Source organism: Ambystoma mexicanum, chromosome 11 (genome assembly GCF_040938575.1).
Source record: "Ambystoma mexicanum isolate Mex_15411 chromosome 11, UKY_AmexF1_1, whole genome shotgun sequence".
Lineage (NCBI taxonomy): Eukaryota > Metazoa > Chordata > Amphibia > Caudata > Ambystomatidae > Ambystoma > Ambystoma mexicanum.
In genome coordinates, this window is record NC_090934.1 from 1,172,936,096 (window position 1) to 1,172,956,132 (window position 20,037).

At 45.7% G+C, this 20,037-nt stretch overlaps 1 protein-coding gene across 4 annotated transcripts in view; it reads left to right on the forward strand.

Moving 5' to 3' along the window:
- The window catches only part of VPS13C (vacuolar protein sorting 13 homolog C), a 5,236,720-nt gene that overhangs the window by 247,669 nt on the left and 4,969,014 nt on the right, over positions 1 to 20,037 (forward strand). For all 4 annotated transcript variants that reach the window (XM_069624493.1, XM_069624490.1, XM_069624491.1 and 1 more), the window contains exon 4: positions 3,516 to 3,611. In XM_069624493.1, the coding sequence (XP_069480594.1) occupies positions 3,516 to 3,611 (96 nt within the window). The remainder of the gene's footprint in view (positions 1 to 3,515; positions 3,612 to 20,037) is intronic.

Here is a 20,037-nt window from a genome sequence, read left to right on the forward strand (position 1 = left end):
TGTTCCAGAGCCTCCCAGAGGGAGGCTTCTGCCTAAGAAAGAGATCTACCTCCCACTCTCTGCTTGGAGAAACATCTGATCTGCAGCGAATTGGAGCTGTATAGTTAACTTAAGTATAATCCTGATTGCCATCTAGCTTCCCTATCAGCCCCTTTGAACTTGCAGTGAACACAAAAAAGAAGGTAGATGGAGCATTGGGAGCAAGGGAGGAATGCAGGGTGTGATATTCTTTCATTGAACAGGGTAACTTAAATAGCTATTTTTGCTACGTAAGTGTCAATCTAGTTAGCAAACCTACAGAATTGCATAGCAAATTGCTATGCAACACCGCTTATTTTATGCCTTGAACTTGGAGGGGATTTCTCACAGTTGGGAAGTGGGGGGGGGGCCTAGAAAGAACACAGACACAGATTGTGGTGCACATCACTAGCCCTCCATATACTGGTGCAGCCAGTGATGTAAAGGGGCTAGGTGCCTGATACAAGCCAGAAAGTGACCGACGGGGTCAGCTCGAGGCAACCAAGGTACAGAGCTCACTTTAGATGGCTGTAGGGTGGCCAGAGGCACCTTCCTCTTGATGCCAGTCAGCATGCAGCTAAGGAGGTAGCTGTTTGTTTGCAGAAACGCCTTGCTCTGCTCCACGGCTGCTTGGACCTCCATGTATAATGTTTAGGGCTTGTAAAGCCTGTATGTCTGCAACGGCCACAGTGGAGGCAGGGGCATGCAGGGGCATGAAGGAGCGGGTAGCCCCAAGGCAGAGTGCATTACGTTACACAAAGCTTTCATTTCGAAAACAAAATGTATGTACACACGTGAGGCAGTGGTTGTGAGTAAATACCAGCCTCTGCCAGCTCCCAAAAAGAGTGACAAAGGGATCCGGACTAGGAGCATTTAAAAGGCTTCCAGTTCCCCACAAACTTTATCAAGGCCCCATTAAATACCCAAACAGGTCTCCAAATGTTTGCTGCACATAGCCTCTCATTTAAAAGATTGGTTTTCAAATCACTCACCACAGCCTGTAGAGCCCTGCTCAACTGCAAATCCGGATTCAGTGAAAGAAAATGGCTGCCTTGTGGATAAAAGCACACTCTAGAACCAATCACATCATACTGACATCACTCTAACATATTGCACATCCAAGCTGGTACTGCTTACATGGCAACACATATACAGGGAAAGAGTGCCAAGTGGGTGTGTTTTTGTGCGGGAATGGGTGGAAAATCATATAGCTTTGACTTGGAGATGGGCGTCAAATGGGTGAACACATAGCCTAACAACACAAACATTTCGTGTGTCCATCCTGGTATGTCCTCTCCATTGAAAAGCATTACAGACCCTCATTCCAAGCTCCTATTTGAAGCTCTTATTTTAATAACGATAGTTTTGGCTTAAAGGTAGCGCTTTCAGTGCTACTTAATAGCCAAAACTAAAAGCTCTCCCAAAGTGCAAGATTACAACTGATAGAATTTAATTATTTACACAGGCTGTACATGACCCGGGCGAAGTTGAACGCCATTTACTGTGACCTACCTCATGAATTCCCACAGTGCGGTGTGGGCTCGGCAGGTTTTTTGACTGTTATCGGACTGTTCGGTTATTGTGAAGTACTGTTAAGGGGTACTGGAGAGAATTAATATGCTATTGCATTGTACATATACAACCGCACCATCGCTGTGCTTTTGGGGAATGGTTCCGGTCAGTAAAACATAAGACTCAGAAAAAGATTGTACTGTTTGTTGATACTGGCTAAGACTTCTGGTGATGGCATGGAAATTAGAACCGGGTTCACTGATGGGACAATGGATAGCAGATGTTCAAAGATTGGGGCTGACGAATATGGAGATTTTGAGAAGGAGTAGTAATCCAGATGAAGCAGGTGTAGAGCTGGACTGGGGCAAAATGTTGAATGAACTAGTTAGTATGCCAGACCTGAAGCCCCCTTGAACCCATAGTGGAAGTTTGGACTTGAAGGGAGGAAATGAGGTTCTAATGTAATGAGGAGAAGAACATCCATGCTCTAATATGCATGTCCCCAATTTGTTTTATTTCTTTTTTCTATATGTAATGCTTACAAAGACCTATGAAGATGGTGATGTGTGATGTTTATTGTATGTTGGGAAGCAGACGCTATATTGTTGGAAATAATAAAAAGTATTGCCAAAAAGAAATGGTCAGAATTGGTGAATCCTGCTGTTTTTGTCCGTTGGTCGTTACAGCCTTAGTCCCTTTAAAGCTCTGTCCTCTCCTTCCTTGCTGCTGAATTTTTTTGCTTTTACAGCTCTAAATGAAATAAGACTAACATGCCCCTATATGCAGATTCATAGTATGGTCTCTTGCATGCACAGTATAATCAAGATAATGAACAAATCGCTTGGATCTGGAAGCCTTGTAGTGCGTGCAAGGGGCCACTGTACCCTTCCAACCTTTAATCGACCGCTTTGAAATGTTTGGCTTTCCCTTTCTCCATTGAACATTGAAATTCTCAAATTAAGGACATTTGTTTTAAAGGGATGGTGTCCCAAGAACTTAATGAAATGTTAAGGAATATGATAAGACCACTGTTGAGAGGCATGTTATCTCTCTGATAATCTACATTAAGAGACTGCGTCCATAGTCTTTAAGAGACACTTGGGCATGAATGTGCTCTAAAAATACCTATACTATTGAAAAATACATGGTTCTTTACAGACATCCAATTTTGTCAGTGACCTGTGGTTGTGGCATTGAATGGTTCATGGCAGTTACTTGTGAACTAGGGCAGGAAGGAAATGTTTTACAATTATGTATATGGGCATATGCTTGGTAGTACTGTGCAGTTCTCTTCTAAACGTATAATAGCGTTTCATTTTGGATGAAGTGGTTTGCCAGTTTAATTCTACAAAACCGCATTTATCTCTGTCAACAAGCATAAAATGCATATCACTCAGTAATGGTACCATTCAGCAAGGCCCAGCCAACCGCTATCACTCACACATAACAGTTGCCAGCAACGAAAGCATCCTTTCCACAAATCCTTTTATGGCTTCCATCACTGTGCCTCCAATTCTCTATGGTTATGGTGAAGCTGTTTTTGGCTGGTACCTACCAAGGTACTGCTGCGGGCAAACCGAAAGCAATCCTACAGTTTATCTGCTACAAGCCGCTTCAACTCTAAGACAGTGGTGGCTGGCAACCAGGACAATACAGCTGAACATGCCAGCTGACTGAAACCTCAAGTCCAGTGTGACTCATGTTATTTCTAGTCCTTTGTCTCCAAGAGAAAACCAGCCAACCAGCACTTATGCTATTGCGTGTGGAGCAATGGGTTGAATTTAACATTTTAGCCATGTCACTGCCTGTCTCGTCCACACAAAATGCTTTTTATGTTAAAAAAAATAAGAATTGCCATTTGTTTGCTATTTATAGTCGGTCATGCTGAAAATATAGGTGCCATTTGGCTGCATGGGTTTGTAAGCTTATTTCAGTACTGTTTGCACACTGTTTAACATTAAACATGCTGTTGCTTTTTTATTTAGATAAACTTAATTTGAAAATGCCATGGAAGAATTTATATGGGGAGGCAGTGGTTGCAACTCTGGAAGGCTTGTACCTTCTTGTTGTCCCTGGTTCAAGTAAGTGTTTTGTGATGTGGCCAATGTATATGTGTCTTGTTTTCTGTTTTCTTTTTTCTTGCATTGTCAAATACATTTTAATATGGAGTATGTGTACCCTCTGTACTGTTGAGAAAGCAAAATGAGGAGTAAAATTGTGATATTTTTTTTTTGCCCCCTGCTTGAATGTGTATACAGTATACAATGTTTGCCTATCAGATATGTTAGATCTACAATATCATATGTACTGTGACGAGGTGCCCTGCCTGGCTCTGTGCCCCCTGGGGTGTGGCTGAGGGAGGAGGGTGCCTTCCTAGACCAATGGATAATGAGCTCTGTATGCTACTGGGAAGACTTAGCCCCCCCCGGTCCCTCTTCCCTGGTTCATATCGTATGACAGGAGGCAATTATCACCACTTGAATGCCCCCCCCCCTCTCCAACTATGGGAGCTGCAATCTCTCTATGAAGATCTGACATGCTGGAAAGAAAAAACAAGTGTTTTGCTTTGTCTAAAGTCCACTTCAGGTACAAGCAAGTAGTATTGAAGCCATACCTATACTTGATCAAGTGTTGCAAGTGCCTGGTCTCACGACCCCAGGTTTGTCTGCATGTGTACTCTGGAGACCTGCGCTTGATACAATGTTAAAGCTTGCTGTTTTCTGACCACATATTTCTCCAATTGTGTTCTAAAATGACCAATTCTTTGTCACCCACTGAAGCGTTACCTGGTGGAGGATAGTGTGGCAATCCTAGAGTGTGTCAGGAAAGACTGGAATATAAGATGGCAGACAGGCCAGATGCAAGCTTGGTCTCATCCCCTAGGCCCAAAGTGAGGATCTAACCCAGGAAGAGTACTATAAAAACCACAGATGTCTCAGTCGGACACTGTAGGTTTGGGGAGCAGGAGGCCTCGTTTTGGCAGTGTCTAGAGATTAGATATAGTTGGAGAAAGCAGAGGCTGAAGAGACTGGAGAAGTTCGAGGTGACAGCAATGGGAAGCAGGAAGAGGCGGTGAGAGCTGAGAGATTGAATAAGGTGGGAAGATGGCAACATCAAGGTGGATGTGTAGTCAGAAAAGGGGGATGAGAGGTAGTAATATCAGGCAGCGAAAGAGGTAGAAGTAGGATATATATGGATTTATTTTATTGTTCATTTATAACGCGCTTAATACCAGCGAGTGGTTTCTAGGCGCGGGATCGGGATTCAAACATGTGTTGCGCCGCGTTGCCTTGCTTCCAGGACAAACGCATTGCCCCAGAGCTATCTGTAAAACTCTGGGTTCCCAATGATGACTCTGACATCTCTTGATGTTCCAGTTGTCGCTTTAATGAGTTTCCAGTACATCTTTTATGTTTCTTATGTCAAGTTCATCTGAGCTTCAGGCAAGATGCACCGGCATCCTCCCAGGAAGGCTACATCTCACCAACTCTCTCACTCAGAACTCTCAACCAAACAACAACATTCTCACCAGCAAGATTCCATGTCACTCACTCAGCATTCTACTCATTCTGCAAAGACAACATGGAAACCTAAATCACTACATATCTCCCTTCCTTACACAACAACAACAACGCCTACCAAAACCGGTCACACTCACAACACACAGCACACACACACTCCAACACAGGCGTGTGCATCTCAACCACATGAACTATCAACACACCCGTACAACCTGAACGCGTCACCAGTTCAAATGGTACCATAACACAATACTAACGTTGCCCCTCCCCTTTTCTACACAGTAAAGGAAGGACACCTACCAATGAAAATTGTACCACTAGCAATCAATCTTCAACAGCTCAGGTATCTCTCTAACCTCTCTCCTCCTCTTCCACACAAAAACTATAACCAATACTAACCTCATAGCCACACCACACACACAACTCCGAGCTGTGCACCACACACACCAAAGAACATGGCTGGGCATTCCCAACACCCGAGTGAAACGACACAATAACACATTGTACCCTAAGGGGCCTATGCCGCCACCCCCACTTAGTTGCCTGTGTCCTAAAGATCCACCTAAAGACCAAACACAACTATGAGAAAGCATTGTCACACTCAACATATAAATAAATGCATCACTTTCACCAGAACAACAGTACTCTTGTTACACTCAGCCACCCATAACTTCACAGCCAAATAAATACACACCACTATGATGTGCACCTCACAAAGAACCAGGTTGGACGTTCCAAACGTCCAATTGAAACAATATCCAAGCACAAAATCACCAAAATGCCAAATCTCTAGCACACCACAAAGACTTACACATGCAGATCCCCACACTGCAACAACAAAACAGTGCTTTAAAATTAATAATATTTCTGCTAAATTTACTAAATAAACTTCTTAGTTCTCCCTAAATGGCACAAACGTCCTTTAAACAGTCCCACCTGCAAAGCAAAACATTTTGTAAGCATGTTCCATTTATCACATTTCCCGTGCCATGTACTATAGCTATATCAGTCCACTTTGCACTTTTGCATTGAAAAGTCAATCTGCGGAAAGAACATGCATTAAACACAACTGCTTCATAAAGCTGACATTGCTCACATCAAATATGTGTCTCTCAATAAAGGCCACGACACCACACACTCCCATTCAGTGTACATTCATCCCAAAAAATGCTCATGTTGCAATTATGGTGTCGAAATATCACAGGCCTCGCGTGACAATTAAAACCTAACATGTTAAACTAAACTCTGCTTCATACTAAGTAAAACACCACATATAATCAAAACAAAAGTAAATCCATAAACCACCAGCTTATTAACCAGCTCCTTGGTGCTCTCTTAATGGGCAAAGTGCCCCTCAGCTGCACCGCAATGGGCTCTAGGCCCCTCCTCATCACAGCATTTGGGCTCCAAGCCACTCCAGACACTGCAGTGGCCCCCAGGACCCTCCTCTTCAGACCTTGTGGCTGAAAACCCCTCCAGGCGCTGTAATGGCCCCCAGGACCCTCCTCTGTACAGCATATGGGCTCCAGACTCCACAAAGTCACTTATGACCCTCGTAGAAACACAGATCTCATAGTGGGCACCTAGCCCCTCTGCCAGAGAGCAGTGGTCTGGTAGTTTCTCCTAGGCGCAGCTCAGGCTCCTAGCCTCTCCCAGTGCTGCTGTCATGGGCTCCAAGCTGCACAGCATTGCTCCCAGATTTCTAATTTCCAAGGAAAAGCTCAGGCTCCAAACCTCTCCAATTTCTGCTGCCATGGGCTTCAAGCCCCTCAGCTGCACGGCATGGCTTCCAAATATTTCCAGGCGCAGCTCAGACTCCCAGTCTCTTCAAATGCTGCTGCCTTGGGCTCCAAAGCCCTCCATGCCGCAGCTTTAGGTTCCCAAACCCCTTCAGACAGTCACTGGGCCCTCAGCCCTGCCAAAGTTCCTCTGCCTTTCACTGTGCTTGACCTGCCCAACTGCTGTCAGGCCAGCCGGCCCTTGGCCCAGGCGCTGCTCACTCTCTTCTGCGCCTCTGCCCTTTGCGCTGGGCCCTCCTGTGCCTACAGCATAAAGCGCTCGCCCTACCTGGGAGGGTCTTCTTCTTGGGTTGGGGGGTGGTGCATGTGCCATCCTCAGTGCTGTCCCCCCCAGCACAGCCAGCATCCTCGTCGCCAATGTAAAACTCTGGGTTCCCAATGATGATTCTGACATCTCTTGATGTTCCAGTTGTCGCTTTAATGAGTTTCCAGTACATCTTTTATGTTTCTTATGTCAAGTTCATCTGAGCTTCAGGCAACATGCACCGGCATCCTCCCAGGTAGGCTACATCTCACCAACTCTCTCACTCAGAACTCTTAACCAAACAACAACATTCTCACCAGCAAGATTCCATGTCACTCACTCAGCATTCTACTCATTCTGCAAAGACAACATGGAAACCTAAATCACTACACTATCCTTCCTCCCTGTGGAAGTGGAGGTGGTTCAGCAGAGCAGGTGATATCATCAGGAGGGTGAAGATGGTAGAGAGACAGAGGAATTGGTAATCAGAAAGTGAAGGTTGTACAGCCCTGGAAGAAGTAGTAGCAAGAGTAGTCCTCTAGTCAAGCAGCACAGGGAGGTTCTCTCAGGCACCTTCCTGTTCTGTTCCTCCTCCCATCTCCGTGTTCGCACTAGGTGGCTTTAGTACGAACCAGGAGATGGGAGGGGTGAGGGTTGAGGGGGAGGAATGAAAGTAGGCCATAGATGATGTACTAGGATCAGAGAGGCAAGAAGCACAGTGAGCTCTGGGTAGGCCAGGCCTACCGGGACAGCACACCCCCCTGGCTACTCCCACTGACCTATCGTCTGGCAAGGCTACACTCCAAGTTAATCTTTGGGTATGGAATCCAAGAAAGGGCTGCATTTAGTCAATCACCTGAAGTGTTCAGGAAACCCAAAGACCTGCAACACCCTGTAGTCAAAGGTGAGTTTGAGAGGCCAGGAAGGTCAGAGCTTGGGGATATACATGGAGAATATTGTGGGGGCCTCCTGCAGGTGGATTGGCCTAGGTCAGCCTAGGAGAAGAACCATTCCAACACTTTTCGGTAGATCCCCGTTCTACTTAAGTTGGCCTTTGTAATAGTTTTCCTTAAATAAATTTGAACTTGATTCTATGGTCATTGCATCCTTCTTAGTGCCAGGTAGACCTGCAACAGTGCTTTGGACCAATTCTAGGGAGGATAGCTCAGGGGCAACGTGCTCGCCTTACAAGTAAGACGACACAGAGCAACACAGTTTCGATCCCCGGGTCTGTGCGTAGAAACCTCTGGGTATTAAGCGCGTTATAAATAACCTATCATATATCATCTCATCTCATCTCATATCAATGAGGGTCCTTATTGATTTGTGTAAACAAGCGTGAAAATCAGTACGCAGACATCTAGTGACAGACACTGTAATCCATGACACAAAGCACTGAGGCAGTTTTGCAATGCAGTTCTGCTCAGGGAAGACCATGTTCAGAAGCTTTTTAAAATGTAGCATCACATTTCAATTAGCTGTTCATCTAGTAGGCAAAATAGTAATTTTTAAAATTTTGTGTAAAGACTAGTTCAGTTTTGGATGGGTTTAGTTTGAGGTAGGGGGTCGACATCCAGGACTGGATGATGTCAAGGTAATCGCAGAGACGAATGATGTCCTGCATACTATTTACTCCCATGTACAACTGAGTATCATCCTCGTATTGGTGGATGGCTATATTCAGATCTTTTGAGGAGGGTGCCCAGAGGCTCCATGTAAAGGTTGAAAAGGATTGGTGAGAGGATGGAGCCTTAGGGGACTCAACAGGAGAGTTGGTTACAACGCAATGAGTTCCTCTGGATGTTGTATTTGCACACCAAGCCACTTTTGGCTCTGGCCCATTTGTGTGCGCCCGGAGCGATATCGGGCTGCAGGAGCACAGCAATCCTACACCGCCAGCCATCTTCAGTGGCAACGTCAGGACTGCCGTCCTCCCTGAGGGAGTCTGTCATGCCGTCTATTCCACGTCCTAATGTGCGCAGTAACGTGGCATGAACACAACATCCCTCTTCTTTCCCCATGTCAAACTACATATAATATTAACCTTCGTTTAGCGTCCTTCACCGTACAGTCCCAGATTAAGTGATTTAATTTCCCTGGGGGCCTCAGCGTCGCCCTCAGGTGATACCTGTCGTGCTGCTGAGTCGCCGTCGCTGGGGGCGTGCTGGCCAGCTGGATTCCCTCAGTGGCGAGGGCAGGTCGCTCCGCTCCTTCTTCCTAGCTGTCTGGGTCAGGGGTGTACCAGATTTCTTCCTCTTGACCTTGGTCAACTCAATGGTTTCTTACCCTTCTGTCTGTTTGGTCAAGGTTTTCTCTCCACACTTGTTGGGATCATCTTCAACCATAAAATATTTCTTGTTATTCATTTGCTGCCTCGCCCAGCCATTATCATGGTCCCTTTCCGTTGCGTTACTGTCCAGGCAGTGGTGTCAAAAGGGATAGAAAGTTTTGCTCTTGAGGTGTTCCGGAGGTCCAGCACCTGATCCCCGAGTTTATGGGGGGATTCCCCTGGTCCGCCATTTGTCACTCATCTGTTATGATATGGCATTTATAATGCGCCTGTACACAAGTGTTTCTAGGCGTGACAAGACAAGGAGGGGGAAACCAGGAAGGGCAAAATAGCTAGCTTACTAGGCCTTGTCATTCAGATCGTGGAAGTGCCAGGGGGCGGGGGGAGTGCAGTTAACTCACAAGTGCAGGTGGCTCATAAGTGCAGAGAGCAGGGACTGTAGGGTTGCAAATACAGACGCTTAAGTGCTGGGGAGGCAGTGCGTATGCAACTGGACAGGCAGGAGCTTGGGTCCGAGATCAGAGGGTGACAAGGTGGCGTTTGCGCAGTGCAGGCAGGTGCATCAGCAGATGAAAGGAAGAGAGAAAGCGGAAGCAAAAAGGAAGGTCTTGAGTTGCTTCAGAACCAGAGGTGGTTCTGCTAAAGTTTGAGCGAGGTGGGGAGACTGTTCCAGAGGAAGGTCCCAGCTGAGGAGATAGATCTGCCCCCAACTCTCTGCTTGGAGAAGCGTTTTGCCACTCAAAGTTGGGGTTGGATGAGCGGAGAGCTTGAGACGGAAGATGTTTTGGAAGAGAAAGTTGGAGGTAGAGCGGTCCCAGGCCCCAGAAAGCCTTGTGGACAAAGCAGAGGGTCTTGGATTAATTTTGATTTGATTCTCTTTAGTTCTCTTTGCATGTGTATGCTGTTTGTCCAGTACCACCGCCTGTTTGCAGCAGTGGTGCAGTATGTTATGTTAATTAAGCTTATAAAGCGCACGGTCGCCGAGGCATCATGGCGCTGAGGAGAGAGAGCTAATCCCACAAAAGGTGACCAGGAAAGAAAATTAGAACAGGATGGTCTTAAGAGCTCTTCTGAACCCGAGAGGATTTGGGGCACTTCTTAGTGTCGGGGGGGAGGTTGTTCCAAAGTCTAGCCGCAGCAATAGAAAAGGATCTGCCCCGATCCTTTCACGGTTGAATTTAGCAACAACTAGAAGATTGGTGGTCGAAGAGCGCAGAACCTGTGTAGGGACATAGCGAATACATTTTGCTTGCAAAAACTCAGCTCCTTGGCTATGAACCGACCTGTGCACAATACACAGAGACTTAAAAAGAACCCGCTGTCCTATCGGAAGCCAATGCAGTTGGCGAAGTACTGGGGAGATGTGGGCACCATAAGGGGGTGCCCGTGGCTAGCCTAGCCGCCAGGTTTTGCATGCGCTGTAGCTGCTGTATTAGAGCAATTGGCTGCGACAAATACAGGGAGTTACAATAGTCTAAACGTGAAAGCACTAGCGCAGCCACCACAGGGGGGCGGAAGGCTTCTGGTTTCATAGGTAGAGCCCTCTTAAGGAGCCTGATCTGGTGATGGGAGGCTTGGCAGACAGCCGTCACTTGATTAGACATGGAGAGGGTGGCGGAAAGTATGGCGCCCAGATTTCTCACTTTGTCAACTGGGCTCGGAAGTGGGCCCAGCGAGGAGGGCCAAAAAGCTGGGGTGCACAGTGAGGAGTCCGGAGGGCAGCCCACCACCATTACCTCTGTTTTGTCGCCATTAAGTTTAAGCCAGTTCTGGTCCATCCAGTCCCCTACGGCTCTCAAGCAATCATGAAGACACGACGAGACCCTATCCTGGTCTTGATCTAGGCGGATCAGGATTTGGGTATTATCTGCATAAGAATAGCAATTGAGGCCATAGGAGCGGATGAGACAGACCAGTGCCCAGATGTATATGTTAAACAGAATTGGCGAGAGTGAAGATTCCTGCGGGACACCACAAGTAAGAGAGCAGGGAGAAGAAAGAAAAGGGGCATGGCCAGAGTTTGGGTGCGATCTGAAAGTAAAGAAGTAAACCAAGCGAGAACTTGGCCAGAAATCCCAATCTGAGCCAAACGTGAAAGAAGAATTGGATGGTCAACTGTGTTAAAAGCGGCTGATAAGTCCAGCAGAATCAAAGTACCTACTCCACCTGTGTCAACTAGTCTGGACATATCGTCTTGTACCAGTACACTTTCCGTGCCTCTCCCTGGTCTAAAGCCAGCCTGAGCGGAATTAAGAATTTTGGAAGGTTCCAGAAAAGAAGACGGGAGGGGAGTGATGAGAGACTCCAAAAGCTTAGACAAAAATGGGAGTAAAGAAATTGGATGAAAATTAGCAGGGACCGTGAGGTCAAGTGTGGACTTCTTAAGAAGGGGAATAACCCTAGCCGATTTGAGCTCCAGAGGCACCAGGCCCGATTGGCATGAATCATTTATGGCCGAGGTCATGTCTGTTAGTAGATCTGGGGCCATCTTCTTCATAATAATGACGGGAATAGCATCCTCAGGAGACGAAGATTTAATTTTCAAGATGGCAGCTAAGACCTCTTCCTCGCTGAAAAGGGGAAAAGTGGACCAGCTAGCTGACTGGTCAGTAGGGGGGACAGATGCAGGTGTAATGGCATCTGGTGAACTTATTGCAGAAGATTTAGCGATGTTTGAGCGAATCACTTCGATTTTGGTGATAAAGAAAGAGACAAGATCATCACATAGATTTTGAGAGGGCTTAACCCTGGAAGTAAGGGATTCAGAGGAGGCTAATGAATGTACAATGGAGAACAGAGCTTTAGGCTGGCATAAAGTATGGACGAATGTTGCACAGTTCCAAACATGAGGTCAGCCGGTGGGGTGTCAGTTGATGCATGCAGTGTTAACCTGTATGGTTCAAATTTCCATGGGGCGTTTTGAGGCATTGCAATCCTGAGGTTTTTGTTGATAGTCCTCGTGAAACATTCGGCATCCCCATTTGCTTGGGGCCATCGAGGTGGTGGAGTATGGGGCTTTGGGTAGCCTGTGTGTCATTAAGATCTTCTCTAGGGAGGCATGACGACAACCCTGCTGCAACTCTGGCATCCACCTGTGTTCCATATTCGTGCCTTGTTTCTGACAATGCCTTGATGACCTTTGTGTGCGAGGGTAACAAACTTGTCCTGCAAGCTGAGTGGTACTAGGATGTGTGTGCCCCTCAGTACGAGTCCTTTGCTCGTGATGGACAATGTATAGTGAAATGTGGACACCCCGGCCAGGAAATCCTTTGCTGCTTTAGTGCGGATGTGGTTGTTCTGCAGACAGGAATTCCACCCTCCTGCCAGGATCGCGTTCCTCACCAAGTTACAGCACAAGTCACTGTTTGTTGCCTCCACCATGTCGGCAGACTGACTTTGGTTTCATTGCTTGTATGATTAGAGAGATGTGCGCTTCTGTTTCTGCAGAGTGCATTATTTTGGCTGCTGTGATGGCGCGGTCATACCTGGACAGGAAATCCACGGGATTGTCCGTCCCAGTCCGGTATAAGATCAAAATCATACTGTTGTAACTGCAGCAGTCACTTCTCAATACTTGCTGGGGGGTTGTGGGGGAGGGAGTGCCGACCCTGTGAAAATAGGAATTGGCAGCTTGTGGTCCGCGGATGTTCTGAACTTCCGTCTGTACATGTACAAATGAAAGTGGCTGCACCTCCACAGGAAGGCGATGGCCCCAGCATTCTGTGGGGTCTGGGCCTGGGATGTGTACACCACAAGTTGAATTTCACCCATGGGGGAGTTTTGTACCAAAATGGCTCCCAGTCCAACTAGGCTTGCATCGACGTATAGCTCAGTTTGTCGGCGGGTATCCTAGTCAGCCATGGTGGAGCTGTCGTACAGGGACTCCTTAATTCCCTTGAACGCTTCCTGACAGTTTGCTCCAATCCCATTTATCAGCCGACTTGGTCAGGGCTTGCAGTGTTTCTGAGATTGTGGCCAAGTTGTTAATAAAGCTCCGCCATTACATTGCCATTCCTGAGAAACTGTGCACTTCTGTGGGCCCCGTGCCTCTTACACTTGAGCCGGATCTCCTTAAATTCTGGAACCTTCTCATGACCTTCCTTTTCTCCTCCTCCCCTCTCCATCTTCCTTGATAATGTACTCCTCCGTGCCCCCACAAGTGCAACTGGCTGCTTGGCCCCTTCTGAAACGTATAGGGGCCAGTCCCCACTCCCTCCTTCCCCCCGCAACCAGTCTCTGCGCCTCCTCACCAGCACTTACTTGCCTTCGGGCACCCTTCCCTGACTAGACTACTGAGTTTGGTGCACCCCCCCTCGCGCTAGTTGACCCTTACCCTTTCCCCCAGGCACTTGTCATCCGGGCTCCCCATAGCACTTACAAACCCCTGGGACCCCTCCCTCCTGTATCCCCCCTACCTTTACCTTGCCGTCGCTCTGACACCACCCCTTCCCCCTTAAGCCCCCCCTGCACTTCCTGTTTTGCTGCACATGCATGATCCGAATGTCACAAGGCCTGTTTGCACCATTTATTGTTGTTTATCCTCCTCTGTACCCCACCTCCCCCCTTAGTCGTGTGGTGCCTGGAAACACTTTCTGCTGTATATGCGCCATATAGATGTTCAGTAAATAATTGCTGCTGCCGCCCTGTGAGATGGCTGCTATGGCGCGCATGCGCGTTTCAGTCTTCGTTTTCCATGGAGTTGGTATTAGTCAAATCCGTTCTCCCTTGGCTGCGTGGGCTTTGCACCCTTCAGGATGCAAACCAATTACGACCGTGCCACAGAATCCTATCCTTTCAGCAAGGAGGGAGAGAAGGATGCAGTGGTCGATTGGTGTTGAATGCAGCTGGTGGTCGTCTCTGGAGGATGGCTCAGCAGCAGCGCGCTCGTCTTGGAAGAAAGATGATGCAGAGCAACACAGGTTTGATCTCCAGGGACGCGCTTAGAAACCTCTGGGTATTAAGCGCGTTATAAATAACCCACTACAATGTTCATTACAAGGACGAGGGGGCATGAGTCGCTCTTATCCATGATTTGTAGAGCATCATCCACCACCTGGATGGTGGCAGTCTTGATGCTGCATTTTGGGTGGAACCCTGGCTGATGGTCATTCAGAAGGCAGAGTTCTTCAATTCTGGTGAGTCGTAGTGGAACAACTACTTTTTCAAGATTTTGCCAACAAATGGAAGGTTCGTAATGGGCCTGCAGTTGGCCAGGTCGTCCGGATCTATGGTTTTTTTTTCTTTTCAAGAGGTCATATGAGACTAGTCTTGAGGGTGCCTGGGAATTAATGATGCTGAAGAGCACATTGAGCTTCGGGCCAGTCAATTGTTTAATGATGGAGGCCAGAATTATATCATCGGAGTAAGCAGTACGTTTGAGGGAGGCAATCATTTTTTGGAGATCTGAGGGAAAGAGGAGATAATTCGGTCTAGAAGGGCAGTGTGGTGCAGGGGGTGCTAATGCTTTGAGATATTGATCCAATGGTCTCTTGGATTTTGTCTATTGTTTTCAATAAAAATTCTGTCAAATGTTTCTTGAGTTGCTGGTACCTCTGGGTCGGGTGAGGGTTTGGTACAATGCTTTCCTACTTGAAACAGGGCTCTGCTCCTGTTGGAGGCTGCCACAATGGTGGTGTACTAGTAAGCATCTTTGGCCTCGGTAGTTGCAATCCTAAGGTTTGCATGCAGATATTTGAGGTTGTGAGGTCTCCAGAGTTATGTTTTTGTGTGCCACTGTTTCTCTGGGGCTCTGAGCGTTTGCTGGAGGCTAACTCAGGGGTGTAACATAGAGCGGATGGTTTGGTCTTAACCTGGCTCGATTTTTAGGGGGGCACAAGTGTCCTTCAGTTCCTAGTAATAGAGTACTCTTTTAGTTTTTTCCCCTGTGACCACTGCTCACGCTCCCTTCACAGCACCCACTAAATGCGGTCTTTACTTCCAATGAAAAGGCCACTTCAGAATTCAACAGCCTCACTAAACAAGTTTATCTTGGTGGAGGAACTATTGTGAATCTTTCTCAAAGGCACACAATTGGGCTACTAAGTAGAAGATTTGGCAGGGGCTGTGTGTACCTGCGGGCAATTTCTTCATAATTTATTGATTATCTAATGACTGACATTTACCTAGTTGATACAGTAATAATTGGATTCCCAGAGAGTGACCACAAACCCCTAGTAATCACCTGGGGAATGGTTGCAACATTTGACCAATTGAGCTGAAATACATGATGACACTGTAATTACTTCCAAAATACAGTCGACCCTACCATCTATCATGATGCATATAAATCGTCTGACCGCCTCCAGTCATGGATAGGCTTGAGGTTATGTTCCTAGACCGCCCCCGCCCGCCCGCCCGATGCCACCTAAAATAAAAACAGTTTATCCCTAACCTACCTCAACAACTCCTTTCCACCACCAGGATTGACCCCCAACTGAAAACGTTCATGTAGTTTGTAGATGCCCTGTTGTCATTTGCTGATCTTTTGCCTTTTTATGGTATTGATGTCTGATTTGTATTTTGCTTTTAACTAGTTTATGCCGCTCTCCCTTTCACTAGTTTTATCATTTTGGGGATTTTATAGTGTATTTGTTTTGCCTTGTTTGTGTACTTGTTACTAGCGTCTGTTCACCTAAGGGCTTAAGGCGCATTACAAATGCATACATAAGGTTTTCCTTGCTGACCACCAGCAAAGTGAGAAATGAGCTCCTCTAAAAGTTTCCTTTACTATTTTCTCAATGGCCATCATGGTTTTAAGGTCTTTTTGAGTGGAAAAAAGCTTGGTGTGGCTCCGACCAAGTACCTTTATAACAAAAAGAAACTATTATCACCCCGGCTGTTATATCAAAATGCTATTGACAGTGCCAGGAGTGGTGAGCTGAACCTGGCTGAAATTGCCTGTTGCCCTCGCTGAGGTCCCTCGTGACTCGTGCCTGTCATTTTGGGTGGCAGGCCCTCATTATCCCATAACACTCGGTTTATTGGCTAGACGCTGCTGCCTCAAAATCAAAACTGGTTTGCACTGTCTGTGATAAGTGTGATGTAGGAAAACTTCACACTCATTTTGCAACTCAGCATTTCCCATCAGACAAAGGTTATTTTTCATTGTAGTGTTCAATAAACAAAATAAAGTAGGAGTTTGAGTAAAAAAAAACAGTAACATTAAAAAAATCAGCTGACAATATTGCTAGATGAAATTATATATTTTTTAGGTTTGGAAAACATCTGATCCTATTCTTGTCTCCAGGTTCCAGTTGCAAAGATTGGACCTGTCAGTCCAGGTAATCACTTTTTTATTCGTTCTTTTTTTTCTTTATTAAAACATGCATAATCCTCTCAACAAGCTAAAATGACATAAATTCATACATCAAAATCTAGTAAGATTATTTTAAAATGCACAATAGGTAGAATACAATACTTATACAAAAACATTCTTTATAGAAGAAAGCACATACTGCTCCTTATATTCCTGTTTTGATCCCCCCACTAGTTACCAGCTCCCTTTCTATACCCCATTCAAATAAAAAGTCCAACTGTCAAAGAATGAATTGTCATAAGTTGAACATCAGCAATAGATCAATGCCCACTTAAAACAGTCTCAACAAGTGGGAGGCATGCATCAGAATACCATGAATGAATTGCTTAATCATTTAAAGCTACAATATAATTAAATGTCTAGCGCAAACTGTAAAGGTGAGCCAGCAAAAGGGGAATGGGGAACATGGGACCCTGAAACCTTAACCTGAGTTATTAACAGATAGGGATTTACTTCACTTAAGTTAACTATGCACATTCTCAAAAAAAGGGCCCACAAAGCCTTCTGGTACTGACACCCACTAAATCGATGCCACAGATTGAGCCATCTAGTGGGGGACCCGGCCCTAAGGAAGATGAGGGAGATCTTACACAAAAACTTTCAACCATGGGCTATATGCCCTTGAACTGAATGCCGGGGTGGAATGACCACCACAAGGAAGTGATGTGCTCTATACATATGAGTTGTGACATAGTTGGCACGTCCTAATTGAAGGCCAAGGGAAGAAAGGTCAATAATGAGGGAGGAATGATGAGAAGCTTGTGGGGAGAGGAAACCAAATCCCCAGGTCTTTAAAATACTGTACACTCCAGCAGAAAAATATGGCTGTTACTGTAGTCCATACAATTTTTCAATTTGATAAAAGTGATCTAATGTTACTTGCCACCATTTGCATAAAAAATATCACCTGCGGCATACCAAAAGGATCTAGAGTTTCCCCACTACTCTTCAACATCTACATTGTTCCCCCCTAATGTAACTCATTCATACCCATGGACTGACTGCCTACAACTAAGCATATAACACCCAACTCATCTTCAAGATGACCTCAACAGACAACCGAAACACCCTCAACAAATTCCTCACAGACGTATAAACCTGGATGACAAACAACAATCTGAAACACAACCTGACGAAAACAGAAATAATTGTCTTCCTCACCCCCACCCCAGAAGTTAACTCCACACGCAAAAATCTGAGTTGGCCACTATGCACGGGAACCCAACCAGAGGCATCCACAGTGATAAAAAAAAAAAAAAACTGGGAATACTCCTGGTCAAACTCACCTTCCCACACAGAGCCCTCACAATCATCTCCTTGGTATAATCAAAACTAGTCTGGGCAAATAGCCTTTACCTTGGAATGCCAGAACACCTCAAACTACAACTCATCCATAATGCTGCAGCAAGACTACTCCTGAGACTAAATAGAAGAGATCAAATCACACCAGCACTAAGAAGCCTACAGTGGCTCCCAGTAAAAAAAAAACTCATTAACTCAAATCCTCTGCATTGCTCACAAATCACTACACTGACAAGAGGCTGAACTTCTCCAAGACAAAATCAACCGCTACCAACCAGGAAGAAACCTAAGATCGAGCAATGACCTTCAAAACGAAACACTACAACAAGAGTAAATTCAGAGGAACCGCATTCTCCCTTTTGATAGCCAAACTATGGAATTCAATACCAATGGAAATAACAGAAGGTCACCTAATCTTCAGAAAATGACTGAACACCTGGCTATTCAACTCACTGAGACAAGCATAAAGATGGACACCTTGCACAACTCCTATCCCAGACAAAAAGCAATTGTGCGTAGGACAGTGCGGACTCTGGAACCAACACTAAAACTATCGCTAACTACTAACCAATCCTGCTCTTGGCTCCGCTCCCGCATACCTTCCATGCACGACACAAGCACACTAGGCTAGCCTTACTACAAACACCACACAAGCCACACACCCAACAAACTACCACAAATAACAAACCGCTAACAACCCAGACACTGGACGTTGCCCCTCCGGACACAACCCTAGTGCACACAAAGCACACCCAGAAAGCCCACGCGCACAGACGTGTTTCTGCTGGTTCTGCAAGCACCAACAGAAGAGCACAACCTCTATCCTATCCATCTTGCCCCACCAACTGACCCTACCAACTAGACCATGCAAACGTTAGCGGTGCATGGTATAAATCAACATAATATAACATAAGCTGGTCCTAGATTGGGCCACCGGTGAAATGAGGGAAAACGGGCCACCAACCAAAAATATATAAGAAGAAAAACTGTAGCGCTGCTGCTTTACCAAAATGGACCTCTGTGAATTGGGAGTCAGAGGCCTGTGCACCTCTATGCCACCACAGCGGCCACTCCTTTGTGCAACTCTTCCTCCTCACATTTAGAGCCCAGAAAGGCCATTTTAAGGTCAGAAGTGTTATGAAAATATAGCCTTCTCCTAAAGCTGTATGTTGACTTTTTTGTGTGCAGTTTTAGCTATTTCATTGCCCTCAAGCCCCTTGGAGTGATGCCATACTTCATAAAAATTAACCTAAAATAATGCCATTGCTGCCCAGTAGAAAGATCACTACGTCTGTGCATAAGAAAGGGGTGTAATGTAGCGCATGGGCTGTAAAGACATTAAATATATGAAGTGCATTGAACTTTTAAAATATAGCAAATTGGGAGGCTAGACTGGCTCAGGTCACACATTTTTGTGATCTTGTGGGCAAGGCTACCAGTGCACCCAGAATGGACATCAACTCAAAAGGGCTCCTGCCTTCTATCTTGATGATGGTGAGTGCAACAGGCGCTGATGATTTCAGAATAGGGTTTACTTATTCATCTTACAGTAAAACATGTTTGATTTGGCTTCATTCTTTAGTCAGTTTGTATTAACTCTCCATTGTTCCTCAAGTTCAAAACATGATATAAAGGTAATGCATTTGTTCTGTTACTGTTCTCATGAAATAACATTGAATCATTTCTGTAGATGGGTTGGAGCTGGTCCACAAACCTATTTATGGGTTAGAATTATTTATTTAGACCAGACTGTGACTGTCCTGGAAAGCCAGTGAAATTTCTTCAGAACATATGTAATATGTTATCTTATGGTAGGGTTAGTAAAATCTCTGGCTGCAGAATGAAAAAATATTTACAAGTGTTGCATTATCCTCTAAGCAGTACCAGAATTAATGAGTTGTAATAGTCTGTTTTAGCACCAATGATACCCTGGGCAATTGTGGCACAGTTATCTTCTGATAAAATGGTCCAAGTCTGTAGAGCATCATTAGATAATTTGTGGTTTTAACCACCAACCAAAAAGAATACCGACTTGA